Genomic DNA, 14,047 nt, shown 5'->3' with positions numbered 1-14,047 from the left:
ACCACAACTTCTGTCATCTAAGGAACTCGGAAAGACCGTATTGCCCAGCAGAATGTTTGTCATATTTAGGAAATCCTAAATATAAACAATTTTATAATCAACCAGGATGGGGAGAGAAATGTAAGCAATTAGACGTTAGAATAGAAACAAGGAAAAGGGAAGCACCAATATCAAATAGACTATGAGCAAAAATATGAGTGTTAGAATAAAACAAATCAGGTTATATAATTTGGGAGAATTCAAAGGAGAATGTGAAATTACATGGCACCTCGATACATATAACTTTTGGAATACAGACACCTCTGAAAGAAAAATCTATCAGGCAGCAGGGTCAAGTACTGGAGTAATAGTTACCCCGGAAGTATGTGAAAATCAAACATTGGCATTACCACTTATCGATCCATATGAGGATCAGTCAGTGGCAATTGCAGACTAAGGACATTATTACCAAAAGGATGGAAAGGGATCTGTGCCAGGGTACAGTTAATACAAAAAGTTGTAATAGTTGACTGGAAGGCTTTAAAGGTCGATACACGAGATACTAAAATACAAAGATCAAAAAGGGCATATGAAGCCGATCCGAACGTACAGATAGATGTTATAGGCCAGCCTAGAGGAATTCCTAATGAATTTAATTAAAGCTAGGAGTGAGATTAAATCAAGATTTGAATCAATATTTCTTTGGATAACTCCTAATAATAATTTGGAATGGATCAATTACATATATTACAATCAACAAAGGTTCATAAATTATACTGACTCAGCAATGTCAGCGCTTCGAGAACAAGTACAGGCAATAAGTAGAATGACTTCACAAAATAGACAGGCTCTAGATTGGCTCCTAGCAGAAAAAGGAGGAGTCTGTGTTATGTTTGGAAGCAAGTGCTGCACGTTTACTCCTAATAATACTGCCCCAGGAGGAACATTCTCTGAGGCAATGATCAAGCTTAAAGGATTGAGACAGGAAGTCAAGAACAATGCTGGGCAGGACGCACGTGCCTGGGATTGTTTGGACTTAACTTTTGGAAAATGGGGAGCAATGTTCACGAAAATGGCAATGATGATATGTATAGCACTGGTAGTAATGGGAATTGTATTTTGCTGTGTGTTGCCATTTCTGAAATCCCTGTTGATCAAAACAACGGTAAAACAAATGACTGAGAGAACAGCTATAAGGACCAAAACCGAATGGGACATGAAATTAACAGAAGTGATCCCAGTTCCAGGGAAACCAGGATGTGTACCTGGCGCCGACGAGGATGGCGGCCTCGCGACTAGCGCTTAGGAAACTTTGCGGTATTTTGTTTTATTTATGTATAATTTTTTTCATTATTAGCTCAGAAAGTGTTTTGTATAATTACATACAGCCGGGAAAAACTATTGGATATCAGAGCGGCGGTAACTCACCAGTAATACGACCAGGAATACGACTTTCCCGAAGTAGATCCTTTGTTTGCTCTCCCCAGGGCAATTTAACTGATTCCAGCGGCTGACCCAAAACATCGCCGGCGGAGGAGAGGCACTCGGAGCGGCCTGCTGGTTCGACTCAGGAGGCACGCACACCATCCACCGCTTCCAAGTATACTACTCGCTAATGTTCAGTTTCTGGTTAACAAGCTCGACGAGCTCCGGGCAAGGATTTCTTTCCAGAGAGACATCAAGGCCTGTAACATACTTTGTTTCATGGAAACATGGCTCTCTGGGGATATTCTGTCGAAATCGGTCCAGCCAGATGGGTTCTCAGTTCATCGCGCAGACAGGAATAAATATCTCACCGGGAAGCAGAAGGGCGAAGGTGTGTGTTTCATGATTAACGACACATGGTGTAATTGTAGTAACATACAGGAACTCAAGTCCTTCTGTTCACCCGACCTAGAATACCTCACAAATCAAATGCCGACCGTATTATCTCCCAAGATAATTTTATTTGGTTATAGTCACGGCTGTGTATATCCCCCCTCAAGCCGATACCACGACGGCCCTCAAAAAACATCACTGGACTTTATGCAAACTGGAAACCACATATCCTGAGGCTGCATTTATTGTAGCCAGGGATTTTAACAAAGCAAATTTGAGGACTAGGCTGTCGAAGTTCTATCAACATATCAACTGTTGTACTCGCGCTGCTAAAATCCTCGACCACTGCTATTCGAACTTCCGGGATGGTTATACTGCCCTCCCCCGCCCTCCTTTCGGCAAATCTGACCACGACTCCATTTTGCTCCTCCCTTCCTATAGGCAGAAACTTACACAGGAAGTACCCGTGCTAAGGACTATTCAACGCTGGTCTGACCAATCGGAATCCACACTTCAAGATTGTTTTGATCACGCGGACTGGGATATGTTCCGGGTAGTTTTCAAAAATAATTTAGATGAATACACTGAAACGGTGACTGAGTTTATCAGGAAGTGTATAGGTGATGTTGTGCCAACTGTGACTATTAAAACCTACCCTAACCAGAAACCGTGGATAGATAGCAGCATTCGCGCAAAACTGAAAGCGCGAACCACCGCATTTAACCATGGCCAGGTGACTGGGAATATGGCAGAATACAAACAGTGTAGCTACTCACTCCGCAAGGCAATTAAACTGGCAGAACATCAGTATAGAGACAAAGTGGAGTCGCAATTCAAACGCTTCAGACACGAGACGTATGTGGCAGAGTCTACAGACAATCACAGACTACAAAAGGAAAACCAGCCACGTCGCCAACGTCTCGCTTCCAGACAAGCTAACCACCTTCTTCGCCCCCTTTGAGGATAACACAGGCCCGCTACCAAGGACTGTGGCCTCTCCTTCTCCGTGGCCGACGTGAGTAAGACATTAAAGCATGATAACCCCCGCAGGGCTGCCGGCCCAGACGGCATCCCTAGCCGAGTCCTCAGAGCATGCGCAGACCAGCTAGCTGGTGTGTTTACGGACATATTCAATCTCTCCCTTTCCCAGTCTGCTGTTCCCACATGCTTCAAGATGGCCACCATTGTTCCTGTACCCAAGAAAGCAAAAGTAACTGAACTAAATGACTATCGCCCCTTAGCACTCACCTCTGTCATCATGAAGTGCTTTGAGAGACTAGTCAAGGATCATATCACCTCTACCTTACCTGTCACCCTAGACCCACTTCAATTTGCTTACCGCCCCAATAGATCCACAGACGATGCAATCGCAATCACACTGCACACTGCCCTATCCCATCTGGACAAGAGGAATACCTATGTAAGAATGCTGTTCATTGACTATAGCTCAGCATTCAACACCATAGTACCCTCCAAGCTCATCATTAAGCTCGAGGCCCTGGGTCTGAACCCCGCCCTGTGCAACTGGGTCCTGGACTTCCTGACGGGCCGCCCCCAGGTGGTGAAGGTAGGAAACAATATCTCCACTTCGCTGATCCTCAACACTGGGGCCCCACAAGGGTGCGTGCTCAGCCCCCTCCTGTACTCCCTGTTCACCCATGACTGTGTGGCCAAGCACGCCTCCAACTCAATCATCATGTATGCAGACGACACAACAGTAGTAGGCTTGATTACCAACAATGACGAGACCACCTACAGGGAGGTGGTGAGGGCTCTGGGAGTGTGGTGCCAGGAAAATAACCTCTCACTCAACGTCAACAAAACAAAGGAGATGATCGTGGACTTCAGGAAACAGCAGAGGGTGCACCCCCCTATCCACATCGACGGGACCGCAGTGGAGAAGGTGGAATGCTTCAAGTTCCTTGGCGTGCACATCACTGACAAACTGAAATGGTCCACCCACGCAGACAGTGTGGTGAAGAAGGCGCAACAGAGCCTCTTCAACTTCAGGAGGTGAAGAAATTTGGCTTGGCACCTAAACCCTCACAAACTTTTACAGATGCACAATTGAGAGCATCCTGTCGGGCTGTATCACCGCCTGGTACGGCAACTGCACCGCCCGCAACCGCAGGGCTCTCCAGAGGGTGGTGCGGTCAGCCGAACGCATTACCGGGGTCAAACTACCCGCCCTCCATGACACCTACAGCACCCAATGTCACAGGAAGGCCAAAAAGATCATCAAGGACATCAACCACCCGAGCCACTGCCTGTTCACCCCGCTATCATCCAGAAGGCGAGGTCAGTACAGGTGCATCAAAGCTGGGACCGAGAGAATGAAAAACAGCTTCTATCTCAAGGCCATCAGACTGTTAAATAGCCATCACTAGCACATTAGCGGCTACTGCTGCCTATTGAAATCACTGGCCACTTTAAGAAATTGAACACTAGTCACTTTAATAATGTTTACATATCTTGCACTACTCATTTCATATGTATATACTGTATTCTATTCTATAATATTCTACTGTATCTTAGTCCATGCCGCTCTGTCATTACTTGTCCATATATGTATATATTCTTAAATTCCATTCCTTACTAGATTTGTGTGTATAGGGTACATGTTGTGAAATTGTTAGATATTACTGCACTGTCGGAGCTAGAAGTACAAGCATTTTGCTACACCCGCAATAACATCTGCTAAACACATGTATGTGACAAATAAAATTTGATTTGATATTATATGAATTCTAACAGGAAGCCTTGCAACGACAAAGGAGGACCACTTGACTGTACTTATGGAAACCCAGAATGTTTATATGGGGTAGTGGCAGGAGGAGGATGGGCTTGTCATGACTACAAGGACCAGCAGAAGCTGGAGAAATCTGGAAGTGAAGATATTAATCTCTCAGACTTAAATTGAGATCTAACTTGCTGATCCTGTGACTCTGCGGTGAAGTCGACAGGGTGATAAGGGGAGTATATTAGAAATTGGTATTAAGAATAATTGGTAAAACATAATAATTTGTCATATAGTCAATGCTTATATGGATTTCTTGGATTGGAAATGAACTCAACTAAACTGTTATGATCTGTCCTCTCTCGAGGTTACTACAGATGGTGTCTTGATGCATAGCAGGGAAAATTCAGTCAAGAACGGTGTGAACCTCAATAAATAAAAAAACTAACCGGCTGAAGAGGAGCAACAAAGGCGTTGAATAGGGTCCTGTCCAGCACCACTTCTACCAAGAGACCTGAATCAGAACCAGCATCCAATCGAAGCTATCAACTGCCTTTTCTCTCATACCTTTTCTCTCAGGAGTGTGAAAGGAGTCCATGTGGAATGGGCATGAAGAGAGATGTGTTCAAATACATAAATAAATAATTGGTCATTTAGCAGACGCTCTTATCCAGAGCAACTTACAGGAGCAATTAGGGTTAAGTGCCTTGCTCAAGGGCACATCGACAGATTTTTCACCTAGTCGGCTCGGGGATTAGAACCAGCGACCTTTCGGTTACTGGCACAACGCTCTTAACCACTAAGCTACCTGCCGCCCTTACATCTCTCATGATGCTGGTATACTGGTTGGCAAATGGACAAAACATAATGGGGGTAGAGGTGGTGGCGGCTCAGGTGAGACATTGAAATTGGGACATTGTCATGGGCAATCCAAGTTGAACTATGAAGCTATCTGAAGAACATAATGAAGAGACACCAGAAGATTCAGTGCCGGGGAAGGAAGGGGTTGTTATTTGGGGTATCAGGTTGATTAAGGAGGTCTACACACTGCTAAATGTATAGTAATTTAGATTAAGAATGCATTGAGATACTGATCTGTAGTTATTCTCCTTATGAGGAAGCTAATGCTAGAATTATGGATAATTATACTGTATGTTAATATAAATGTACATTCTGCCAGTGTCAATGGGTGCTAAATTGAGGATTTTAACATAGGACCAATGTGAAATCACTAAGAATTGTCATTCTAAATTTGTTTTGGATAATTCATTTGATTATGATTATGAGTTGTAAGCTGACTGATTCATTTGAGTAAGTTATGAATATGTTAATAACTAAAGATGTTGACACTGCAATTAATATATTAGATATTGATATTGCTTCTTTTGATTGTTATACTACTTGTGATATAGGTAAAGAAGTTATGTTGACACTATTCTCAACATGCCCTGGTATTGCGTATACAATCGCAAGATAACTGCCTTAAATAGATATTATGGTTAAAACAACGCTACGTTTGTTTTAATGTGTTAGGATACACATTCGAGTAGAAACTTTTGAATCTTACTGTTTGAAAAATATAATATTAATGCAAGGATTGTGCCTTATATCATGAAAATGTTGATTTTTATGTCACAGTATTCATATATTAATCACTATATACTTTTGAAGTATTTGGATGTATTGATATGGGACTATTAAGTCCCAAATGGGGGATATAATGAGGATTTTTCAATAAACTATAAGATAAACAAAGTTAATACAACATGACGAACACAGAGCCAGGGTTAAACATGGGTACATTGCTGTTGCTAAGCAAGAACTTAATTAATACCTCTCACTGGGTTTGTGTGTGTGTGAAATGGGGATCTGACCTCGGGTCGAATTCCTCGCTCTTACCTAATCCAAGGCTGTCCTGATTTATCAGTGACTGAAACCAGAGCGTTATCCTTTGCCTCTATCCTAAGGCATATTACGGGAATGGAGTTAGGATTGAACAGAGTTCAGGCTAAACCCTTTGTCTCTCCTTGGGTGTCTTCTTGATTAATTACAGCATGACGAGAGGGGAGAGAGGGGTTGGGCTTGGGTATGTTTGAGAGATTGATTGTGGACCTGCTACGTCCAACAATCAATCTCCAGGTCAAGCCAGGGTTGAACAGAGTTCAAACTGAACATGATTATTTTTACATGACGGGGCTGTTATTTGTGCATACATAGGAGGGGAAGTCAGACTTCACCACTATCATAGACTAAGGAAGTGGGCGGTTTGGTCAAGATGGAGGGGTTATGCTAAAATGTATGTGAAATGACTATATAAACTGAGAGCTGGGAGGTAGAAGGGAGATGCTTTGCAAACCACCTTGGCTTTGTCTATTGTAATAAAGTCTATCTTAATTCTACAAAAACTCTTGAAATACTTTGGCTCTTTGATCAGAATAAGGACGATTTTGCCACATCACAATGACCTAAAACACAAAGCCAAATATACACTGGAGTTGCTTACCAAGAAGACATTTAAATGTTCCCGAGTGGCCTAGTTACATTTTTGACTTAAATTGGCTTGAAAATCTATGGCAAAACTTGGAAATGATCAACAACAAACTTAACAGAGCTTGAATAATTTTTAAAAGAATAATGTGCAAATATTGTACAATCCAGGTGTGCAAAGCTCTTAAGAGACTTACCCAGAAAGACAGCTGTAATCACTGCCAAAAGTGATTCTAACATATATTGACTCAGGGTGTTGAATACATATCTAATCAAGATACAGTTGAAGTCGGAAGTTTACATACACTCGTTTTTCAACCACTCCACAAATGTCTTGTTAACAAACTATAGTTTTGGCAAGTCGGTTAGGACATCTACTTTGTGCATGACAAGTAATTTTTCCAACAATTGTTTACAGACAGATTATTTCACTTATAATTCACTGTATCACAATTCCAGTGAGTCAGAAGTTTACATACACTAAGTTGACTGTGCCTGTAAACAGCTTGGAAAATTCCAGAAAATGATGTCATGGCTTTAGAAGCTTCTGATAGGCTAATTGACATCATTTGAGTCAATTGGAGGTGTACCTGTGGATGTATTTCAAGACCTACCTTCAAACTCAGTGCCTCTTTGCTTGACATCATGGGAAAATCAAAAGAAATCAGCAAAGACCTCAGAAAAAGATTTGTAGACCTCCACAAGTCTGGTTTCCAAACACCTGAAGGTACCACGTTCATCTGTACAAACAATAGTACGCAAGTATAAACACCATGGGACCACGCAGCTGTCATACCGCTCAGGAAGGAGACGTGTTCTGTCTCCTAGAGATGAACGTACTTTGGTGTGAAAAGTGCAAATCAATCCCAGAACAACAGCAAAGGACCTTGTGAAGATGCTGGAGGAAACAGGTACAAAAGTATCTATATCCACAGTAAAACGAGTCCTATATCGACATAACCTGAAAGGCCGCTCAGCAAGGAAGAAGCCACTGCTCCAAAACCGCCATAAAAAAGCCAGACTACGGTTTGCAACTGCACATGGGGACAAAGATCGTACTTTTTGGAGAAATGTCTTCTGGTCTGATGAAACAAAAATAGAACTGTTTGGCCATAATGACCATTGTTATGTTTGGAGGAAAAAGGGGGACGCTTGCAAGCCGAAGAACACCATCCCAACCGTGAAGAATGGGGGTGGCAGCATCATGCTGTGGGGGTGCTTTGCTGCAGGAGTGACTGGTGCACTTCACAAAATAGATGGCATCATGAGGAAGGAAATGTATGTGGATATATTGAAGCAACATCTCAAGACATCAGTCAGGAAGTTAAAGCTTGGTCGCAAATGGGTCTTCCAAATGGACAATGACCCCAAGCATACTTCCAAATGTGTAGCAAAGTGGCTTAAGGACAACAAAGTCAAGGTATTGGAGTGGCCATCACAAAGCCCAGACCTCAATCCTATAGAAAATGTGTGGGGAGAACTGAAAAAGCGTGTGCGAGCAAGGAGGCCTACAAACCTGACTCAGTTACACCAGCTCTGTCAGGAGGAATGGGCCAACATTCACCCAACTTATTGTGGGAAGCTTGTGGAAGGCTACCCGAAACGTTTGACCCAAGTTAAACAATATAAATGCAATGCTACCAAATACTCATTGAGTGTATGTAAACTTCTGACCCACTGGGAATGTGATGAAATAAATAAAAGCTGAAATAAATCATTCTCTCTACTATTATTCTGACATTTCACATTCTTAAAATAAAGTGGTGATCCTAACTGACCTAAAACAGGGATTTTTTTACTAGGATTAAATGTCAGGAATTGTGAAAAACTGAGTTTAAATGTATTTGGCTAAGGTGTATGTAAACTTCAGACTTCAACTGTATATTAGTGCTTTATTTTTCATAAATGTTCTAATTTTTCTTCCACTACAGAGTATTTTATATAGATCGTTTATAGAAAACGACAATTAAATTCATTTTAATTCCCCTTTGTAAAAACAAAATCTGGAAAAAGAAAAGGGGTGTGAAAACTTTCTGAAGGCACAATTAATCTTCTCCTTTCCCCCTTCTGATAACCAGGTGGCGAATCGCATCTCTGCATGTCTGGCAGACATATCAGTGTGGATGACGGATCACCACCTCAAGCTGAACCTCGGCAAGACGGAACTGCTCTTCCTCCTGGGGAAGGACTGCCAGTTTCATGATCTCGCCATCACGGTTGACAACTCTGTTGTGTCCTCCTTCCAGAGTGCAAAGAGCCTTGGCGTGACCCTGGACAACACCCTGTCATTCTCCGCTAACATCAAGGCGGTGACCCGATCCTGTAGGTACGACCCTGCCTTACACAGGAAGCGGCACAGGTCCTAATCCAGGCACTTGTCATCTCCCGTCTGGATTACTGCAACTCGCTGTTGGCTGGGCTCCCTGCCTGTGCCATTAAACCCCTACAACTCATCCAGAACGCCGCAGCCCGTCTGGTGTTCAACCTTCCCAAGTTCTCTCATGTCACCCCGCTCCTCCGCACACTCCACTGGCTTCCAGTTGAAGCTCGCATCTGCTACAAGACCATGGTGCTTGCCTACGGAGCTGTGAGGGGAACGGCACCTCCGTACCTTCAGGCTCTGATCAGTCCCTACACCCAAACGAGGGCCTTGCGTTCATCCACCTCTGGCCTGCTGGCCCCCATACCTCTGCGGAAGCACAGTTCCCGCTCAGCCCAGTCAAAACTGTTCGCTGCTCTGGCACCCCAAAGGTGAAACAAGCTCCCTCATGACGCCAGGACAGCGGAGTCACTCACCACCTTCCGGAGACACTTGAAACCCCACCTCTTTAAGGAATAACTGGGATAGGATAAAGTAATCCTTCTACCCCCCCTTACCCCACCCCCAAAAAAAAGTATATTGTAAAGTGGTTGTCCCACTGGCTATCATAAGGTGAATGCACCAATTTGTAAGTCGCTCTGGATAAGAGCGTCTGCTAAATGACGAAAATGTAAATGTAAATGTATATACTGCCATGCAGGTCCTCTTCTTGACACTAGCCTGGGTGGAGAGGACCTCACAGGGAAAGTGTGGAAGTGACATTTAAATCTCAGAGGTGAAAATCCTTTCAGTGTATGGTTATAGCAGCACTATTGACATAGTATTTTCCCCTAGCATGTTTTCCTCTTCCTTAAAGGGAAATTTAAAAAATGTTCAACTTCATATTCATCATCTCAAGCACCACCTCAGCATCAACATATGTGAAAATAGCGCGATTCTATATTTTGTAGTAAAAAAGTTTCAATGACATCGGTGTGTATCATGTGATTTTAACCAACTACTAATTGCCTCCTAATTGTCCACTAATTGGTTAATGATGTCATTGGAAACACTTATCTTCCTCTATCTTTTTTACTACAAAACATAGAAACGCACCATTTTCACATGTTGATGTTGGGGTGGTGCTGGAGATGATGAGTATGAAATTGAAACATTTTGAAATGTCCCTTTAAATACTGTAAACACTTTCTTGAGTCCCAGACCTTGAAATATCACTTGAATGAGAGAAGTTATTTTGCACCAGGGGGCTTAGCAGCATGGTGTGTGTGCCTGAGGTCATGTAGATATCATCAAACGGTATACCTTCAGGCCTTGCCAGGGAAGGCTGCCTCGCAGGAAGTACATGAACATGTGACCCAGAGCCTCCAGGTCATCCCGCCTGCTTTGCTCTGGAGGAGAGGAGAAGAAGAGTTCCTTAATGACATACGCAGAAACAGCACACAAATAAAACCAGGACAGGGTTCCAAGATTAAAGGTACATCTTTAGGGTTTAAAAAACAGCTTCTTTCCAATAACACAGCAGCATGTGTCATCATTATAATTTCTCACCTTTCCCCAGGTGTGTGTTGATGCTCATGTAGCGTGCCGTGCCAGTAAGGCTCTTGTGCTCCCGGTACGGGATGTGTTTTTTGGTCTCAGGGTCGATGTATTCTTTGGCCAGCCCAAAGTCGATAATGTGGATTGTGTGCTGCCTCTTGCTGCCCGGCCGCCCTACCAAAAAGTTCTCTGGCTTGACATCTCTGTATATCAAGCTCTTTGTGTGGACAAATTCCATCCGCGTTATCTAGGAGGCAGAACACAGAGCATTTAGACAAGATACGATCTCAAACTCTCTCAGGACACTTTTCAAATGCTGTAAACCTCTGAGAGCCAAGAGAATGACAACACAGCGATAGGAATAGAAATGGCTGACATCATAGTGATCCTATAGTTCCCCATCTAATTATGTGGCTGACATACTGTGAATATTCACTGAAAGTAGTCTTATAAGCTATGGGTTGGGCACCAGTAGGACACTCAAGTAAACAACTGCTAAATTCTTACCAACTGTATGGCTATCATGAGGACGGTCTTGAGGGAGAAGGTGCGGTCACAGAGATCAAACAGGTCTTCCAGGCTGGGCCCCAGTAGCTCCAGCACCATGGCATTGTACTTCCCACACGGCCCAAAGTAGTACACCAGAGGAATACCCTCTGCAACAAAGAGACAGGCAGTGACACATGTTATACATGAATGTGACCACAGAACTTACAGGGAGCATGCTAGCATCCTAAAGGTAAAAAAAAAAAAAAGCTTTAATTACTAATCATCTGTTTTACCAACGTAAGAGCCACAGATATTTCAAAAGCATTAGGCCCATCTAAAAAGGATGGCATGAAAGGTGGTAGTTAAAGAAAGATATTGGGGCTTTAATTTGCTGACATGAATGAGCCTAGAGAGACATGTTGATACAGTGCATTCGGAAAGTATTCAGACCCCTTGACTTTTTCACATTTTGTTACGTTACAGCCTTATTCTAAAATTTATTAAATATTTTTTTCTCATCAATCTACACACAATACCCCATAATGACAAAGCAAAAACAGTTTTTTAGAAATGTTTGCAAATGTATTAAAAACTGAAATATCACATAAGTATTCAGACCCTTTACAAAGTACTTTGTTGAAGCACCTTTGGCAGCGATTACAGCCTCACGTCTTCTTGGGTATGATGCTACAAGCTTGGCACACCTGCATTTGGGGAGTTACTCCCATTCTTATTTGCAGATCCTCTCAAGCTCTGTCAGGTTGGATGGGGAGCGTCGCTGCACAGCTATTTTCAGGTCTCTCCAGAGATGTTCGATCGGGTTCAAGTCCGGGCTCTGGCTGGGCCACTCAAGGACATTCAGAGACTTGTTCCGAAGCCACCCCGGCCTTGTCTTGGCTGTGTGCTTAGGGTCGTTGTCCTGTTGGAAGGTAAACCTTCACCCCAGTCTGAGTACTCTGGAGCAGGTTTTCATCAAGGATCTCTCTGTACTTTGCTCCGTTCATCCTTCCCTCGATCCTGACTAGTCTCCCAGTCCCTGCTGCTGAAAAACATCCCCACAGCATGATGCTGCCATCACCATGCCTCTCAGTAGGGGTGGTGCCAGGTTTCCATCAGACGTGACACTTGGCATTAAGGCCAAATAGTTCAATCTTGGTTTCATCAGACCAGAGAATCTTGTTTCTCATGGTCTGAGTCTTTAGGTGCCTTTTGGCAAACTCCAAGCGGGCTGTCATGTGCTTTTTTACTGAAGTGGCTTCCGTCTGGCCAATCTACCATAAAGGCCTGATTGGTGGAGTGCGGCAATCAGAACCTTCTGGAAGGTTCTCCCATCTCCACAGAGGAACTCTGGAGCTCTGTCAGAGTGACCATCGGGTCACCTCACTGACCAAGGCCCTTCTCCCCCGATTGCTCAGTTTGGCCAGGCAGCCAGCTCTAGGGAGAGTCTTGGTGGTTCCAAACTTCTTCCACTTAAGAATGATGGAGGCCACTGTGTTCTTCAATGCTGCAGAAATGTTTTGGTACCCTTCCCCAGATATGTGCCTCGACACAATCCTGTCTCTGAGCTCTATGGACAATTCCTTCGACCTCATGGCTTGGTTTTTGCTCTGACATGCACTGTCAACTCTGGGACCTTATATAGATAGGTGTGGGTGTGTGCCTTTCCAAATCATGTCCAATCAATTGAATTTACCACAGGTGGACTCCAATCAAGTTGTAGAAACATCAAGGATGATCAATGGAAACAGGATGCACCTGAGCAATTTCGAGTCTCATAGCAAAGGGTCTAAATACTTATGTATATAAGGTAATCAATTTTTTCTTTTTTTATACATTTGCAAAAAATTCTAAAAACCAGTTTTTGCTTTGTCATTATGAGGTATTGTGTGTAGATTTTTTGTCATCAATTTTAGAATAAGGCTGTAACGTAACAAAATGTGGAAAAAGGGAAGGGGTCTGAATACTTTCCGAATGCACTGTATACTGTAGAGCAGCCTACATGCGTGTGTGGGAAGTCAACACAGGCGCTATGGCGCTAACGTTGATTATATATTGTGCAGGCAAAAAATGTTTGCCAACACACGCTGTCATGTGGTCTTATGTGTGGCCTGGGAGGAATTTAGGAGTTTGTCATCACAGTAAAAATGCCCTTCTGAAGAGCAGACTTCTAGTTCAACAGTGACTCTATTCCCTATGCGGAATAGAACAAAGGGTAATGGCCATTTATGACCCCCATGGCCACCATGACCTTATGGGCCAGCCTCGAAGGTCACATACACTTCCAGGTTATGCTTCACCATTCCAGACCAGTACCCTACGCCAGTGGCCTTCATTCCATTCCTTGGCTGGCAGTTGTGCCAAAATGACTACATGCTCCCCTCCCGGCAGGCAGCCCCCGATCCCGCCAGAGAGAGGAGAGGTACAGCAGCTTTAGTAGTACTGCAGGCTGGCCTTGGAGGTGTGAGTGTGGGAAAGCAACGCAGATCTCACACAGCCACACACCTGTCCTCAGCCGTTTTAGACAGCAGGATTTGCCTGGGAATGATGGCGATGATGGATGAGGCGGCAGCAACAAGAGATCAACCAGGAAGCTGACTCATCAAAGCCCGCCCACATCTGGAGGGAGGGCATTCAGCCCTGCCAACGCACAAATCAACAGGAAAATGCCTGCGCTAGAACAA

General features: G+C 43.6%; 1 protein-coding gene across 5 annotated transcripts in view; it reads right to left on the bottom strand.

The window, feature by feature from the left end:
- The window catches only part of LOC121540285 (casein kinase I-like), a 60,231-nt gene that overhangs the window by 12,915 nt on the left and 33,269 nt on the right, over positions 1 to 14,047 (bottom strand). For all 5 annotated transcript variants that reach the window (XM_045207774.1, XM_045207775.1, XM_045207776.1 and 2 more), the window contains 3 exons: positions 11,385 to 11,533; positions 10,890 to 11,124; positions 10,644 to 10,729 (listed from right to left, as the gene is read on the bottom strand). In XM_045207774.1, the coding sequence (XP_045063709.1) occupies positions 10,644 to 10,729; positions 10,890 to 11,124; positions 11,385 to 11,533 (470 nt within the window). The remainder of the gene's footprint in view (positions 1 to 10,643; positions 10,730 to 10,889; positions 11,125 to 11,384; positions 11,534 to 14,047) is intronic.

Source organism: Coregonus clupeaformis, chromosome 26 (assembly GCF_020615455.1).
Source record: "Coregonus clupeaformis isolate EN_2021a chromosome 26, ASM2061545v1, whole genome shotgun sequence".
NCBI classification, from domain to species: Eukaryota; Metazoa; Chordata; class Actinopteri; order Salmoniformes; family Salmonidae; genus Coregonus; species Coregonus clupeaformis.
The sequence above is the reverse complement of the archived record's forward strand: the minus strand, read 5'-3'. Positions and strand labels throughout refer to the sequence as shown.